The sequence below is a fragment of the Salmo salar genome, chromosome ssa15, assembly GCF_905237065.1.
Source record: "Salmo salar chromosome ssa15, Ssal_v3.1, whole genome shotgun sequence".
NCBI classification, from domain to species: domain Eukaryota; kingdom Metazoa; phylum Chordata; class Actinopteri; order Salmoniformes; family Salmonidae; genus Salmo; species Salmo salar.
In genome coordinates this window covers 71,752,811-71,770,966 of record NC_059456.1, presented here as the reverse complement: position 1 = coordinate 71,770,966, position 18,156 = coordinate 71,752,811, and the positions used below count along the sequence as shown (strand labels likewise).

At 41.0% G+C, this 18,156-nt stretch overlaps 1 protein-coding gene across 2 annotated transcripts in view; it reads left to right on the top strand.

Annotated features, from left to right (window-relative positions):
* mtor (mechanistic target of rapamycin kinase) overlaps positions 1-18,156 on the top strand; it is a 132,874-nt gene that overhangs the window by 67,981 nt on the left and 46,737 nt on the right. For both annotated transcript variants that reach the window (XM_014146133.2, XM_014146132.2), the window contains exons 29-32: positions 1,664-1,739; positions 7,892-8,031; positions 13,145-13,245; positions 14,703-14,818. In XM_014146133.2, coding sequence (XP_014001608.1) covers positions 1,664-1,739; positions 7,892-8,031; positions 13,145-13,245; positions 14,703-14,818 — 433 coding nt within the window. The remainder of the gene's footprint in view (positions 1-1,663; positions 1,740-7,891; positions 8,032-13,144; positions 13,246-14,702; positions 14,819-18,156) is intronic.

The window sequence follows — 18,156 nt, the reverse complement described above, 5'->3', positions numbered from 1 at the left end:
TGCCAAGAGTGGGTGAAAACGCGCTTTAATGGAATTTCACTTCCATATGTTATAAAATACAGTAAAACTTTCATTAATAGCCTGTGATTGTATTTGCTTAAATCACTGAACACAACAGGCTTTTGTTAGAGACAGTCTTTTATTTGAACCAGGCATCTATTTCCTTAATGCCAACAGCTGCATAGTTTTTTGTTAATTGTTTAATTCCAGCATTCACTTCCAGCATTTTAATACATTTCTTCATTTCCTGCAGTAATGTGTTATAATTTACGTGTCACATTTCTCTTGTCTTAGTATGCTCAAAAAAAATGATACGTTACAGAATAGTTATTGTCCTCTTTGACTGTGCATTTATTAGCAGTTCTTTCTTTTCGCCACTAGCTGGAAATCTGACGATTTCTAGTGCTCTGTACTCGTGAAGTTGTTTACTGTTTTTGTGCTTGCCTGTTAGCTAGCAGTTCTCAGCTGTTAGCAGCCAATGGCTATCGGTTTCTTACTGGTGATAAAAATGTATTATTGCCATAATTGTTTTGTCATTACTGCATTATTTCATGTAACAATTCAAACATTAAACCTCATAAGCAATTCATGGTAACATCGTTAACAATTCATTTAGACCTAGTGTTTATTTGAAGGAGGCGTTTATTTCCTGAAATGTGTGCCGTGTGTGCCTATTAAAAGGGGCAGGCGGCTATCTGAGACTCAACATCAATCTGTAGTTTTACGGTACATTTTACCAAGACAAATATAATTAATTATGTTCTGAGTCAGTCGGGTCTTTCTCTAACATATCATTAACATTATATCCAAAAAGTTGGATTTTGTAACCTAATACATCTGATAATGAGCACCTAGTTCTGTTGACATAGCGGTGCAGGTTGTTCGTAACAACTTTTGAGGATTTTACATTTTGTGGATGTTGTTTTCAAAGTTGATTCCACGGGTCACAAAAAGCTAAATGAGCATGACACAAGCTGAATTAAATGTAAACGGATTAATAAAAAGTTTTGTATACACTCAGTGCTCCATTTACATTTTACAGAGAGACGCTTGTTTTTGTGAGAAATCTTCAAAAAAGAACAAGTTATTTCGAATTAATATGTAAAGCGCTTACTGAAATATGAAAATATTGTATGTCATGTCTCAAAATTGATATCCATCTTAACCTCTATAATGTTTTATGTCCTGCGGATTCGAGAAGAAAGAGGATTATATACACAATTAACGTATTATTTTACCCATTGGTCAAAAGATGTGTTTTTGATTGTACACCCTACTCAGTGTCGTTGTCCTCGCAAGGGTAGGGTGCTGGAGTAGTGAAAACATTTTGACCCCTATGTTTTTTTAGATTTTTTTTCAATAACTTTTTAAACAAAATCTCTTTCTCTGAGCAATTGTTTTAGTATAAAATAATATAATTTCACCTTTTTATTTTGCATACAATATACCTCAGTATTGGAATGATTTATTTCATAGTCATTTTTGCTCGTCTTTATCAAGGGTGTCCATAAATATCCCACCCCACTGTACTGTGTGTGAGACCTCAGCCGCTATCTATCACCCAGAGCATGCTGTATGTGACACTGGAGAGTGCCTGAGTCGGTTGCCAGGTTGGGTATGAATATTGACGTAAAGCTGTCTCTGCTTTTGTGTCTTGTTCCAGCATCAATAACAAACTGCAGCAGCCAGAGGCAGCATCCGGGGTCCTGGAGTATGCCATGAAGCACTTTGGCGAACTGGTAAGTGACTCTTGTCTACAGTCATCTCTACAGTACATGCACTTTAAATTGACACTAGTGTCTCCTTACCTCACCTCCCTCGAAATGCATCCTTAACAAGAAGAAGAGCAGCTTTCAAACAGGTGCTCTACAACATCCTGTGCTCACTTTCCAACACGTGCAGAGGACATCTTCTTCCATGGTCAGTAGCTTTGTATGCAGGAGTAGACATATTGGACTTTTTCTCCTCCAGTTAATAGTTCAAACAAATATATTTAAAAAATCACATACCTGATACTATTATTTCTACAATTTCTCCTTAGTCTGCTAAGATGGATTGGTGGAGGTTTTGTTCCAAATTGTAAAATGTATTTATGCACCATACCAAAGTCCCTAACTGTAATATTGACTTAACAGTGAAGTTTTAAGACACTTTTATGACTTTAAACACACTATTTGGTCATGTCCCTGTGGGATCGCTTCACATGCCAAGTGGAAAGCCGGCAATATGTGTCACTTTTTCACATTCGTGGCGTCTGTATTTCTATTAATATTCTCAAGTGGTTTTTATAAACCAAACACTATTCTTTATTTAAATTTTTTTGGTCTTGGCCAAGGTTCATTTATCTTCATTGCAGGTGATTTTCAGAGGCTCCTCTGTTATTTTAACTGTGATGCGTAGTACTCCCTGCTGTTATTCCTCAAAGCGTTACATGTTCTCCAAAGGGACCAGCTCCAGATATGAAATAACATTTTCTAAATAGAGTTCATGCCTTGGGAGCCTTCGTCCTGATTTTTCCACACACCGGGGTTCGTACGGTCATGAAAATCCTGGAAAAGTCATGACATTTTAAAATGGTGTTTTCCAGGCCTGGAAAAGCTTTGGAAAAGGATAAAATCAGAAAAGTAATGGAAATTAATTGAATGTATGTTAATTACATTTATTTAGGCACAGCTTTTAAATATTTTATCAATCAAATAAAAATCAACACATCAGAATGACACTTTAGCTCGTCTCGGTTTGCACACATCACCTGCATGTGTGCAAGACAAGTGGGCTGTGGATCAAGGAGAGACATTGCAGCAGCAAGTAGGCCTATAAAATATGATAGAGAACAGACTAATAACTAGGTAGCCAATTTAAACATATATTGTACCTTCTAGTATACTGTTTATCTATTATTATCTATTATTAGCATGTATTCATCATGTCGTCCCCAAAAACCTTCCACCAATGAGGCCATATATTCGCGAATGTCATACAAAAGTTGATTCATTTAAACAATTATTTTTGACTAAATTAACAATTCACCTCAGTATTGTATTACTTGAGATTTGGTTCAATCGTGGTGATTCTGATTATGTGAATCAAAATCATTTTTGAATCACGAACAGTAATTTTTTGAAAAAATATTAGATGCAGCCTTTCTTTTGGATAATGTGGCTTCAAAACTTTTTGTAGATACTTCCAGTTTATTTGGGTATCCAATGTACGGGACATTGCAACTCAATAGATACTAGTCAGCCTGCAAAGTAAACACTTCTAAGATAAATATGACTAAACTAGAAAAGGTACATTTCCTGAAGAAAATTTGTGGGCTTGCTTCAGATGAATAAAACGTTTTTTAGCCTACCATAGCCATTTGATCTTTGATATATTGAATGAACTAATTATTTAAAAATGCATTAAAGCATATTTGGTTGTAATGTAGCGATGTTATACATCAAAGGTTGACAACCATCCTCCAGGGGAGCTAATGGGTGTGCGGGCTTGTATTCCAGTCCCTCTCTAACAAAACACATTTTAGAAATTAGCTGCTCAACCGGACCTTGATAAACTGGCTGTGATGTGTTTGAGCAGGGCTTGATCAAAAGCCTGCACACCCAACTGAGGGTTGACCATGTGTTTTATACAGTTGCCTAACGGGTATAGCTACTTTGTGGGGGGGTTAAGTGCTTTGCACTATGACAGGAGATTGTACATGGGTTCAGAGAGCAGCCTCCCACTATCGATACCACGTTACTTACTTTTTTTTATACGTACGTAGAGATGCCGCTGGTCATGGAAATTTGGTTAAAACTCATAGAGAAGTCATGGAAAAGTAACACACAGAGAGAGAAAGGGCTTCTTTGTTAGACTTCTTGATTGTTTCCCCCTATGTGTAGCGTAATTGCACCACGCTGTATAATTCTGCCATTTTACATTTCCCCCTCATTTGATCAGCCCATTGATTTGTGTGTGAGCGCGACCAGTGAATTAAGACACATTTGTTAAGCTCTCCCCCGTTTAAAACTAAAACAGAACGAAATAAGTTTGTGGCACTACACTTTGTCTACAGGTTCTACACAACCAGGTCGACAGATCCTGTTATAGTATGTGCCGTTGCATTTTATTTCGTGGCTACTTTTAGCCCAGAGTCCGGGTCTATGGCCGACTGTTTCACAGGTGGTTGCCTGACAAAAGTTCCCTACCGCCTCTTTTTCAAGCTGTAGTTATGTTCTCCATAAAACATTTTCAGAAGTAAAAATTTACAATAAAAGCACCTCGGAGAGCGTTTCCAGGAAACCGTGTTCATGAGGTAAACAGTGAGTAGCGTTTTACCCGGTGTGCAAGGCATCATACTGCGCCCGGTGTTACCTTCTTTGTTTGGCATCCCAGTCAGGCTTATCACCAGGTCGCCAGAGGTCGAGACAGTTCTGCGCATCACTTCCTCCCGAGGTCACAGACATACAGGAAGTCAAGAGAAAGAGGTCATTTGACAACTCAGATGCCTATGTTTGGAATCTCCACTCATGTGTTCAGTGTCGTAAAGAGGTGATGACCACATGTTTTCCATGTATTTTTTATCTCATCATAAAAGTAATTCTGAAAAAATGCATACGTTAGTATACTTTGGAAAGTATATTACAAGTATAGTATTTACAGTCAGGTCCACAATTATTGGCACCCTTGATAAAAATGAGCAAAAAATACTGTATATAATAAATAATACAAATACTGATCTACGTTTTATGCTAAATCTTTCCAAATCCTTGATATCCTTCGTCTGTGCTTATTGACTACCTTCAATTCAAACCACAGGGGTTCAAGTCCGAAGACTGATACGGCCATTGCAAAATCTTGATTTTTGTGCTTAATTAACACTAGAAAAGCCGAGAGTGACATGTGGACGGACGCAAAACAAATATACATTTTTAATTACTCTGCCATTTTTTAAGGTAATTTCCCCCCCCCTGCTCAACTTTTCCTGAATAGGTCTATATAACACGCTGTCGTTGTTAGAATCTTAATATCACAAACAGAATGTGTTATAAGCAGTTTTATAAGCAGTTATTTTCCCTGCCCCTCATTCACCGCCAGTCATTCACTGGCAGTCAGCCTGCGCAGCTGATGATGGCCCATGGACACTACATCTAAAACTATATCAATACTAATTTCACGCATGTAATAATAGTTGGCCTAAAGACAAGATTAGATTGACAATAGTCCGATGGGTGACAATATCACTTGTTAAATTGTATATGAAGAATCTGATGAACAGCACAGCTTAGAATTGACGGGCAGGGAAACAGAGTGCCAAAAAGTCACAAGCAGGTAAGACGTTTTGATGTCTATATAGGAACAGAAAGAGCAGATTCTGCAGTTTCCAAATCACCTATCCTTGCCAAACAACTCTTAAAGATGACCCCTTCAGCTCTATTTCAATATATAACTTCCCGTGATTCCATGCACTTTCCACATGCACTCGCAACACTCAAAGCACAGTCATATATTTAAACTCAAAATATGCCATTCTGTTCTTTTGAAATGCATTTATTTAGTCTCATAATGTTTTTTAAGACCTGCCCATAACAAATTATTAATTCATTAACTTTGTGATTGTTTATTTAATGGATTTGAACTCTTTAATTGTGTTGTTTTAGTGGTTTTTAATTTTAATTACATAAACTAATAAATTCTATTGTGTTCTTTGAAATACATTTTCTTTCGTATTCTAATGTTCCTTAAGAAATTAATAAATACAGCCAAGTTATTATTTTAGCAAGAGCATATATGAAATGGATTTATGAGAATGTTAAAATGTCCAAAAGAGACTCACCATTGGCTCGAAGAGGGGTCCTTCGAGGCCAGGCTTTTCTAGTGTTAACCATTTCTTTGTGTGTTTTGATGTGTAGGGTTGTGTGTTTGTCAACACAGCCATGCCAATATATCATTTTACAGTATGTGCCATTGCTTTTTATTAAGAGGCTACTTTTAGCCCCAAGTCCGGTTCTAAGGCCTCCGACTATTTCACACTTGGTTGCCTGACTAAAGTGCCCTACCGTCTGTCTTTTTTGAGCCGTAATTATGTTCTCCATAAAACATTTTCAGAAGTAAAAGCACCTTGGAGAGCGCTTCCAGGAAACCTTGTTTATAAGGTAAACAGTGAGTAGCGTTTATGGGGTGAGAGAAGCAGAAGATTGCGCCCGGTGGCACCTTCTTTATTTGGCATCCCAGTCAGGCTTATCACCAGTTCGCAAGAGGTCGAGACATGCCTATGGTGGGAATCTCCACTCATGCGTTCAGTGTCATAAAGAGGGTGGCTTGATGACCACTTGTTTTCCATGTATTTTTTATCTCATAATTTGGCCATTAGCATTTAGTAGAAATAAAAGTCATTCTGAAAAAATCCATACAGTAGTATACTTTGGAAAGTATAGGACAAGTATAGTGTATATATAGTCATGTCCATTAATAAAGATGAGCAAAAGGTTATACAAAACGATGTGTCACGGTTGTCGTTGGGAAAGGAGGACCAAAATGCAGCAGGATTGTGGATGCTCATCTTGACGTTTTATTTAACTCAAAAATACGAACACCAAAATAACAAACAACGAACTCACGATCAACACAACAGTCTTGTAAGGCTTACTCACGCTAGACAAGAAACAGGCAAAACAAGAAACAATCTCCAACAAAATACAAACCCACACACACCCTAATATATAGGACTCTCAATCAAAGGCAAAGAGACAACACCTGCCTTCAATTGAGAGTCCCAACCCCAATTAACTAAACATAGAAACAAATTCACTAGACAAAACATAGAAATACATGAATATGACACAGTGCCCAAAAACCCCGGAATACATAAAACAAATGCCCTTCTACAAAAACCACCACCCCGAACCACATAAAACAAATACCCTATGCCACGTCCTGACCAAACTACAATAACAATTAACCCTTATACTGGTCAGGACGTGACACTATGAAAAAATAAATAATAATAATAATATTATATTTTATACTAATGCAATTGCTCAGAAAAATAGATTTTATTAAATAAGTTTAAAAAAAAATCTCAGTAAGATAAGGGTCAAAATGATTGGCACCCCTGTTTTCAATAAAATCAACATTTTGCATTGGCCATCTGTCTCTGGACTTCATCCCCTTTGAAACCTATGGTTTGAATTAAAGGGGGCAGTCCATAAGAACAGATTAAGGATATCAAGAATCTGGAATGAGTCTGTATGGTGGAATGGGGTATTCCTGTATTCTTGTAAGGAGGAATTGGGAGTTCCTCCCAATGTGTTCTCCAATCTCATAAAAAGGCTCAGTCACGTTATCCTCGCAATGTGAGGTATTGAAAACAGGGGTGCCAATAATTTTGAACCCCTATCTTAAAAACATGTTACTAATTAAACAATCACTTTCTCTAAGCAATTGTATTAGTATAAAATAATATAATTTCACCCTTTTTTTGTTGCATACCATATATCTCAATATTTGTATAATTTGTTTTTTTTAGCCTCGTCTTTATCAAGGGTGCCAGTAATTTTGGACCTGACTGTCCAGTGTAGGTCTTGCTTTAGCCCTGAGCAGATAGAAATCAGATGCAGTTTTAGTATCTTACCGCAAACGGAACAAAAACAATCATCACATCCTCATGTATGCATTCAGATGGCCGTACACCGCAAGCAAGAATCATCTTATAGTATAGTTAGTATATCGGATATATAATTATCAAAAGTCATTCGCACCACCTGGTTGTGTTGTTTAACAGGAAATCCAGTCTACAGAATAGTGTGTGGTCATACGTACATCTTTGTGGTCATACGATCGAAACGTTGTCAATAAAGCGGTGAATTGGGAGCTTTAACATTGTTCGGGCCTTCTTGTTCCTGAACAGGAAATCCAGGCCACCTGGTATGAGAAGCTCCACGAGTGGGAGGACGCTCTGGTGGCGTACGACAAGAAGATCGACATCAACAAGGATGACCCTGAGCTGATCCTGGGGCGCATGCGCTGCTTGGAGGCCCTGGGCGAATGGTGAGTCACAACACCTTGGAGTCACGTTGGACAATTGTGTCTGTGTTCTGTCTCTCCTCAATGTCAATCAAAGGGGAGTTTTTTGGAGGCAACCCCTTTTGTGTAGGCCTAGGTGTCTTTCCATTCACTGTTAGGTGCTGTGTTAAATACTATAGAGGGAAAGTCTGGTCTACTCAGGAACTTTAATGCTCTGTCATGATATAATGTAGTCTCAGGTGACATTACAGCTGTCATATCGTGTTACGATTGTGAAGACAACCTTTTTGGAGCGAGTGTTGCTCACCGTATTGCTCACCTTATTGAAAAAGTTGCCTTCAATGGAGTAATAAATAGCCGTTTGAGATGTGTACTCCTTGTGAGTGTAATGGAGAAGGACAGGGTCTGTGACAGAGAAGATTGGCCGGGAGCAGACCCGTCCCCGACTCTTTGTACTTGCTCACGACCGCTCCTGCAGTATGTACTAATGGAATCTGACATTGGGCTTCTTTGATGACTGGGCGTGAAGCGACGGGGGAAAAAGTCAATAGTTTCCTCTAACGAGAGCCTGGTAGTATTACAGGAAAGTGTGCGAGGACAGTCAGTCCAGGCCAGTTCGTGACTGGGCCTGTTGGTTCGGTACACTGAAACACTCAACCACAGCTCCAGGCAGCCAGCTCCAAGATTCAACTCAACAACGCTCTCTCTCTCTCTTTCTGTCTGTCTCATGCTCTCTCTCTCCCTCTTTGTTTCTTGTGCTCTCTCACTCGCTCTCCCCTCCTCCATCCTTCCTTCCTTCCCTCCCTCTCCACAGGTGATTCAACTTATTTTCTGTATAAATGCCTTCAAGGAGCAAAGCTGCCGGGAAGGAAATCACACAATGTTAGAACAGTTTGAAAAAATGTGGACCGTCCCGGAGTTTGTGAAGCTAACCAGACAACGATTAGCTTATGTAACCGTCTGTGCTGCGCCATCATTGTATACCCCTGATGATATTCTCTTTGTACAAGAACATGATTCAAGTGAGAGAAATGGGAAAACTGACAGAATTACATAACAATTGACTGTCATTACTTCACATTACTTCAGGATAGCAGTCTGGGGGGAATACATTGTTTCCAGCTAAGGAAAAGAAGAGTATCTACCGTGAGTACACATAAATGACAGTGCAGTCCTTTGTTCTACAACCCCATGAGCGATGAGTCAGTCCATACGGTTGTATTTAACTCGTCTAATCCAACTTTATTTGTCACATGCGCCGAATACAACAAGTGTAGACCATACCGTGAAATGCTTACTTACAAGCCCTTAACCAACAGTGCAGTTCAAGATTATTCAAGAAAATATTTACCAAATAAACTAAAGTAAAAAATTATAAAAAGTAACACAGTAAAATAACAATAACGAGGCTATGTACAGGGGGCACCGGTACCGAGTCAGTGTGCGGTGGTACAGGTTATTTGAGGTAATTTGTACATGTAGGTATGGGCGAAGTGACTATGCACTGATAATAAAGAGCGAGTAGCAGCAGTGTACAAAACCAATTGTGGGGGTCAATGTAAATAGTCTGGTGCCCATTTGATTAATTGTTCAGCAGTCTTATTATAGCTTGGGGGTAGAAGCTGTTAAGGAGCCTTTTGGTCCTAGACTTGGCACTCCGGTGCTGCTTGCCATGCAGTAGCAGAGAAAACAGTCTATGACTTGGGTGACTGAAGTCTCTGATGATTTTATGGTCTTTCCTCTGACACCGCCTATTATATAGCTCCTGGATGGCAGGAAGCTTGGCCCCAGTGATGTACTGGGCCGTATGCGCTACCCTCTGTATCACCTTGCTGTCAGTTGCCATACCAGGCGGTGATGCAACCGGTCAGGATGCTCTCGATGGTGCGGCTGTAGAACTTTTTGAGGATCTGGGAAACCATGCCAAATCTTTTCAGTCTCCTGACAGGGAAAAGGTTTTGTCGTGCCCTCTTCATGACTGTCTTGGTGTGTTTGGACCATGATAGTTCGTTGGTAATGCGGACACCAAGGAACTTGAAACTCTCAAACCGCTCCACAACAGCCCCGTCGATGTTAATGGGGGCCTGTTCGGCCCTCCTTTTCCTGTAGTCCACGATCAGCTCCTTTGTCTTGCTCACATTGAGGGAGAGATTGTTGTCCTGGCACCACACTGCCAGTTCTCTGACCTCCTCCCTATAGGCTGTCTCATCGTTGTCGGTGATCAGGCCTAGCACTGTTGTGTCGTCAGCAAATTTAATGATGGTGTTGGAGTTGTGTTTGGCCACGCAGTCATGGGTGAACAGGGAGTACAGGAGGGAACTAAGTACCCACCCCTGAGGGGGCCCCGTGTTGAGGATCAGCGTGACAGATGTGTTGTTGGCTACCCTTACCACATGGGGCGGCCCGTCAGGAAGTCCAGGATCCAGTTGCAGAGGGAGGTGTTTAGTCCCAGGGTCCTTAGGTTAGTGATGAGCCTTGTGGGTACTATGGTGTTGAACGCTGAGCTGCAGTCAATGAACAGCATTCTCACATAGGTGTTCCTTTTGTCCAGGTGGGAAAGGGCAGTGTGGAGTGCGATTGAGATTGCGTCATCTGTGGATCTGTTGGGGCAGTATGCGAATTGGAGTGGGTCTAGGGTATCCTGGAGGATGCTGTTGATGTGAAGCATGAACAGCCTTTCAAAGCACTTCATGGCTACCGACGTGAGTGCTACGGGGCAGTCATCATTTAGGCAGGTTAACTTCGTTTCCTTGGGCACAGGGACTATGGTGGTCTGCTTGAAACATGTAGGTATTAAAGACTCAGTCAGGGAGAGGTTGAAAATGTTTGTGAAGATACTTGCCATTTGGTCCTCGCATGCTTTGAGTACACATCCTGGTAATCCGTCTGGCCCCGCGGCTTTGTGAATGTTGACCTGTTTAAAGGTCTTGCTCACATCAGCTACTGAAAGCGTTATCACACAGTCATCCAGAACAGCTGGTGCTCTCGTAAATGCTTCAGTGTTGCTTGCCTCGAAGTGAGCATTAAAGGCATTCAGCTCGTCTGGTAGGCTTGTGTCACTGGGCAGCTCGCGTCACTGGGCAGCTCGCGTCTGAGTTTCCCTTTGTAGTCCGTAATAGTTTTCAAGCCCTGCCACATCCGACGAGCGTCAGAGCCGGTGTAGTAGAATTCAATTTTAATCCTGTGTTGATGCTTTGCTTGTTTGATTGTTCGTCTGAGGGCATAGCAGGATTTCTTTAAAGCGTCTGGATTAGTCTCCCGCTCCTTGAAACAGGCAGCTCTAGCCTTTAGCTCGATGTGGGTAATCCATGGCTTCTGGTTGGGTTATGTACATACGGTCACTGTGGGGACGATGTCGTCGATGCACTTATTGATGAAGCCGATGACTGAGGTGGTGTACTCCTCAATGCCATTAGATGAATCCTGGAACATATTCCAGTCTGTGCTAGCAAAACAGTCCTGTAGAGTAGCATCTGAGTCATCAGCTCATTCAAAGTAAATAAGTGACCCAAAAGGGCTCCAACCTACTTTTAAGATGATCACAATTGCCTATTCAATGCAAAGCATAGCCCGACTGTCTGTCTCAATACAGTGTTTAGTGTTTATTCCGTTTAAAAAAAATGGTAAACCCTGAAGAAGGCAGTGTGTGCTGAAACGTTGGTGTATTATCCATCATTGGGAGTAGAGTGTGTGACGTTCTTCATTTTTTCATAAGTTTACTATTCCGTTAGTCAGCACCTCTGCAGCTTTTTTGGGTGGGCATCAATTCATGCTTTTTGCTAGTTTTATTCTATTTCCATGTTCCTTTACTGTTTGGCAAGGTTACCACAGACTAAATGAATGATCAGGCATTTGTGCTCACACTCCGCTCTATACCAAAACAAAGTACCAAGAAATAATGTCTGTCTTCAATTTCCCTCTATTTATTTTTAGATTAATTTCAGGTGGAATTTACCTCCATTGAGTTGAGTGATGGGCTGCTGAGTCATCCGATAGCCGTAGCACTTTCTGTTATGCCCTTGACAACGGAGCGTTATGCTACGTGAGGCATGCAGGGCTGTAGCACACTGGGGCTTTGTGGTGTTCTAACCCCCCTATTATTATGCATTTGCTGGGGAACCACTTCATATCTACCAGATACAAAACTGTCTGACTCACCCCATCTAATCTGTTGCCACACTCATCCAATGTTCTTACCCCTGCAAACGTGTACAAGCGCTGTGGGTTCCACCCATATGGAGCTGGGTGAAGACACGCGGTCACACGCAGTGCTGGTTGTACGTTTTGTCCCGGTTGAGTTCAAATCGGAGGGAACATTAGTATTAGTTTGTTTACAGTGATATCTGATATGACCAGGACTATGGTCACAGGCTGGCTGGATCATGTTTACCAGGGAATAAAAAAATGTAGACTCAGTGAGTTCTCAGTGAAGCTGAGCATCCATTCAGCTATGCCCCCTTCTCTTTTCATTCCGTGCCAGTCCCGCGGGCTTTACTGGTCAATGAACAAATCAAATGGGGTTTGGTGGTGGAAAATGGAAACATTTTAGTGTAAAGATTTCATTTGACACTTAGCCGAGTCTTGTCTTTCAGTGTTTCCCCTATATTAATTTAGTAGAGGCGGGCCGCCGCCACTCCCAAAAAATATGTAAAAAGAAAATAAACCAAAATCTGTGTAAAATTAAACCACTAAAACCAGATATAAAGTATATAGAAAAGATAATGGAGCTATATCTTTTTTAATAAGATCATCTTTGAGAACGAACAACCACCATATCTAGAATCTAAAATTCCAAAAGTGTTATGGCATTGATTATGTTATAATATTTAAGTCACTCAGATAGCATACATGGCCTAAATGTTCCTAGAATTGCAGGAAATTTGCTTTAAAACTTCACAATTTCTCTCAGCACCATGACAAAATGTGTACAATTGCAGGAAATTAGCAACATTTTGCGTCTACCGCCAAGAGGATGGCCTCTAAAATGTTTTGTCACTTAACTCTTCCTAAAGCAGTCGCGTGTGTTTGCGTGTGTGCGTCTGTGTATCAGGGTTCAGTCGCCAAAAATATAGTGGGTCTGCAAACAAACATATGTAGCAAAGAATTCACCATATTTGAAATGATTTTCATTGCACAGGGGCCAGTTGCACCAGCAGTGCTGTGAGGAGTGGACTCTGGTCACTGAGGATACGCAGGCCAAGATGGCCCGGATGGCAGCCGCTGCAGCCTGGGGTCTAGGTAAGAGCTCTCACTCAACCCAGCATCAGCCTTTTTACAAAATGCTTCAAATTACTATAGCGATCATATTGCTTTATGACTACTTTAATAATTCAATCCAATAACTATTACAAACCTATTATAAAATGGTTTGACCAAAGCAGACCCATTTTATAGATAATGTTGTATGAAGGTACCATGTACAGATTTGTGTTTTCCTGTATTTGATATACTGTAGTCACAATAATGTAATTGATGAAATTCAATACAGCTAGCAAATCAATCAATAGTTCTATTGTCCCAATTGGGAAATGTGTAGTGAAGTCGGGGTTACAACAATAAAAACAACATTAAAAACAGTGACAACCATACAGCAGATATAAAATGCAGTAAATGGTGAGACCGGTTTGAGTATTGAAATACTAAAGTAAGAGCAGTTATTGTGAAAATGACCAGCAACAAATTGACATCATTTAATATGCAGATGCCTGTACATTCGAAAAGCAATTGGTACATAAGAACAGTGGACACATTTCAGAACGCAATGTTGTTCGCCACACCTCTGCCACAGAGCTCTTCTGGGAGCGCTATACAGTAAGCGGGCTTCCATTTTCTCTGACTGGCAGGAACTGAAGCCAGGCCGTGATGATAACGGCGACAGCTCGACCATCCGTATGGGAATGCATCCACCCATAAGTAACCATATCATAATGTTCTATGGTGGAGAAAAACACTACCTCAGCTTACACCAGTCTATATTCTGATCAAGACCACGCGTACTGTTTATGGAGCCCAGGAAGCCTATGGCTTCATTACATTAGAACCTGATCCGTAACCCCAACACAGTACTCAGCCACTGGCCCCCATGCACCCCAAAAATGCCCAAAACTGACTGCAGTCTGAGGAAACATAAGCATTAACTTCCTGGTTGCTAAAATTTTAATAGTTGCCATAATTTCAATTTGTGACAAAACAATCAAGTTAAGTGTAGAGAATCCTTTTTCCGTCTATACCGCTGTGAAATATCTTTTCCATATTAAAAAGTGTTTTCAGCTGTTTGAACGTGGTGTACAAAACCGAAAGTAAAAGACGCAAAAACTAAACTTAAGTACGGGAAGCATGGAAATAGTGCACATAGAACAGATCCACCGCTTCTTAGACTTACTTTCAATTAGAACGACATATCTATAACTCAAATGTCTGTGACTTTGGTCCGGGTCGCCCAAAAAGTTACATATTGCAGCCTTAAATAATAATAATTATGATGTATGGTTTTTCTTGATTCATTACATATCTGGCTGATATTAGGACCTGTAAATAAGTCGCTATAATTGAACCCTTAGCACTGGGTTCAGACTTTTATTAATGTCTTGAGGAAACATTTTTATATTACACTATTTTGGGCTTTCATTTCATGTGGTGGGGGTACAACCACACAGCTTATGTGTGTGTGTGTGTGTGTGTGTGTGTGTGTGTAGGCCACTGGGACAGCATGGAGGAGTATACATGTATGATCCCCAGGGACACACACGATGGAGCCTTCTACAGGGCCGTGCTCGCTCTGCATCAGGACCTCTTCTCATTGGCTCAGCAGGTGAGAGACATCAGCATCCATTGTTTCCCCCAGATATGTTTCCTTAACGGGGTGCAAAGAAAGAGATTAAAATGCTTGGCGAAGTAACATGAAAGTGATCAAACGCCAATATTATTAAATTGAACTCGATAGAGCCAACATTGCTTTAGGTGGGGGTAATGGTCAGTGAAACACATACTTGACATATGCGAACCCAGGATGACCCAACAGGTCAATAGTTTTTTTATCTAGGTTTTGCATTTTCCTAAATGATGCTGGCCAGGCACTTTTGCAGATTTCATAGCAAGGTGTGAAAAGGTCAAAAATAATTACAGCCTTTTCCATTAACGTTCAAAATATACTGAACAAAAATATAAATGCAACAATTTCAAAGATTTTACTGAGTAACAGTTCATATAAGGAAGTCAACCAATTTAAGTAAATTCATTAGGTCCTAATCTATGGATTTCACATGAGTGGGAATACAGATATGCATCTGTTGGTCAAAGATACCTTTAAAAAAATGTAGGGGTGTGGATCAGAAAACCAGTCAGTATCTGGTGTGACCACCATTTGCCTCATGCAGCGAGACACATCTCCTTCGTATAGAGTTGATCAAGTTGTTGATTGTGGACTTTGGAATGTTATCCCACTCCTCTTCAATGGCTGTGCAAAGTTTCTGGATATTGGCAGGAACTGGAAAATGTTGTCGTACACGTCGATCCAGAACACCCCAAACATGCTCAATGGGTGACATGTCTGGTGAGTATGCAGGCCATGGAAGAACTGGGACATTTTCAGCTTCCAGGAATTGTGTACAGATCCTTGCGACATGGGGCAGCCCACACGACGTCATACACGTGGTCTGCGGTTGTGAGGCCGGTTGGACCTACTGCCAAATACTCTAAAACGACATTGGATGCAGCTTATGGTAGAGAAATGAACATTATATTGTCTGGCAACAGCTCTGGTGGACATTCCTGCAGTCAGCATGCCAATTGCACGCTACCTCAAAACTTGAGACATCTGTGGCATTGTCTTGTGCGACAAAAGTGCACATTTTAGGGTGGCCTTTTATTGTCCCCAGCACAAGGTGCACCTGTTTAATGATCATGCTGTTTAATCAGCTTCTTGATATGTCAGACCTGTCAGGTGGATGGATTATCTTGGCAAAGGAGAAATGAACAGGGATGTAAACTAATTTGTGCACAGATTTTGAGAGAAGTAAGCTTTTCGTGAATATGGAAAATTTCCGGCGTCTTTTATTTCATTGCATGAAACATGGGACCAACACTTTACATGTTGTGTTTATATTTTTGTTCAGTATACATGTGTCAATGACCACACAAATGCTCCAACAAGAATTCCATTTGTTCAATTCTTCCTTAAATCGAAGGAATAAAACATCCAACAGCTTCTTATTTTAACATGTGGCACTTCCTTGGTGTGGAATCACGAGGTAACTCCCAATCGTAAATCATCGTAACTTAAACCGTGCTGTAAAATAAAGAAGCAAGGTATCAACAAAGTCTGTCCCATAAGATGAGCTTCCTTGTGGGATGAGCGATGGAGTCTGCGATGAGCTCATGGTCTCTGGGGGTCGATCCATCCAGGCTAGATGACAGTGGATGGTCTGGATCGACCGCTGACATCAGTGCACACCTGTGTTCCTCCTACCCCTATAGACCCATCCAGCCAGCCACTCTTTTACCTTAAACCCCAGAGACATGCACCCTGCATGTGCCCCAATCCTTTGTCTCCCATCTAATTCTGATTAACTCCAGGTGTGGCCAATAGGTTTCCTGCCACTGAAAAGGGAAAAAGGTGATTATCTGACGATGAGCCTGTTCTCATTGAATGAGGCTGAATGAAAACCAGATGGGGAAAGGGTTAAAGCCAAAATGTCAACATGAGCTCAGTTGTCTTCCGGATATGCTTGGTAATCCTTGCGCTTAAGTCTTTCGATTCCAGACGGTTGTACTTTGCGACTTTCTTTGGGCTAGCAGTGATGTGTACTGGGAGGTTGAGAGCATGCATCTGCCTGAGAAGTCATACGTCAATGTTGTAAATCAGCGGAAATGATTTATCTGTTCCTACAGTGTTCCCGTTAGACACAACAATATTGCTTTCCCTAACAACAACCATTTACAACGCCAATATAGCCATGATATACACTATATATACAAAAGTATGTGGACACCCTTCATATTAGTGGATTCGGCTATTTCAGCCACACCCGTTTCTGACAAGTGAATAAAATTGAGCACACAGCCATGCAATCTCCAGAGATAAACATTGGCACCAGAATGGCCTTATTGAAGAGCTTAGTGACTTTCAACGTGGCACCGTCATAGGATGCTAGAGCTGCATGCTCAACTGTAAGGGCTGTTACTGTGAAGTGGAAACGTCTAGAAGCAATAGTGGCTCAGCCGCGAAGTGGTAGGCCACACAAGCTCACAGAACAGATCTGCCGAGTGCTGAAGCGCATAGCGAGTAAAAATCGCCTGTCCTCGGTTGCAACACTCACTACCGAGTTCCTTACTGCCTCTGGAAGCAATGTCAGGTGGAGATCATCCGTTCACCTTCTCTGCGTCTCACAAAGACACGGCGGTTGGAACTAAAAATCTCAAATTTGGACTCATCAGACCAAAGGACAGATTTCCACCGGTGTAATGTCCATTGCCCTAATCGCCCAACATCAGTGCCCAACCTCACTAATTCTCTTGTGGCTAAATGGAAGCAAGTCCCCGCAGCAATGTTCCAACATCTATTGGAAAGCCCTCCCAGAAGAGTGGAGGCTTTTATAGCAGCCAAAGGGGGGACCAACTCCATATTAATGCCCATGATTTTGGAATGAAATGTTCGACGAGCAGGTGTCCACATACTTTTGGTCATGTAGAGTGTACCACAGACCATATCGCCGAAAGTCACATGATTTGGAAACCGCCTGGTGCACTCCTCTTAAAACAATGGTTTTCCTTATCCTCGTCTTCTGGCTTTCGTATGATAGATAAAACAGGTCCTGTTGATTTGTCATGGCACGGGCCCTACCTGTTTTTCCAGAATACAGATAATGCTATAGCCACACTACCATTTAAAATGTAGTACGTCTAAGGCAGCGGTATTCTAATTTTTTCAACGGGGACCCAATCTTTTCCCGCTAGAATTTCTGGGGACCCCATTTTTTGGCAATAATTTCTTGCAACCCCACCCCAAATCTAATGACCAAACCTTCAAATTGGTCAATATAGATTTTTAGATCAACAAATAACCAATTAATTACATGTTGATCTCTTCTCAAAATGAAAAGAAACTAATAAACAAATGTACTCAAACATTTTTTTACTCAAATTATCTTT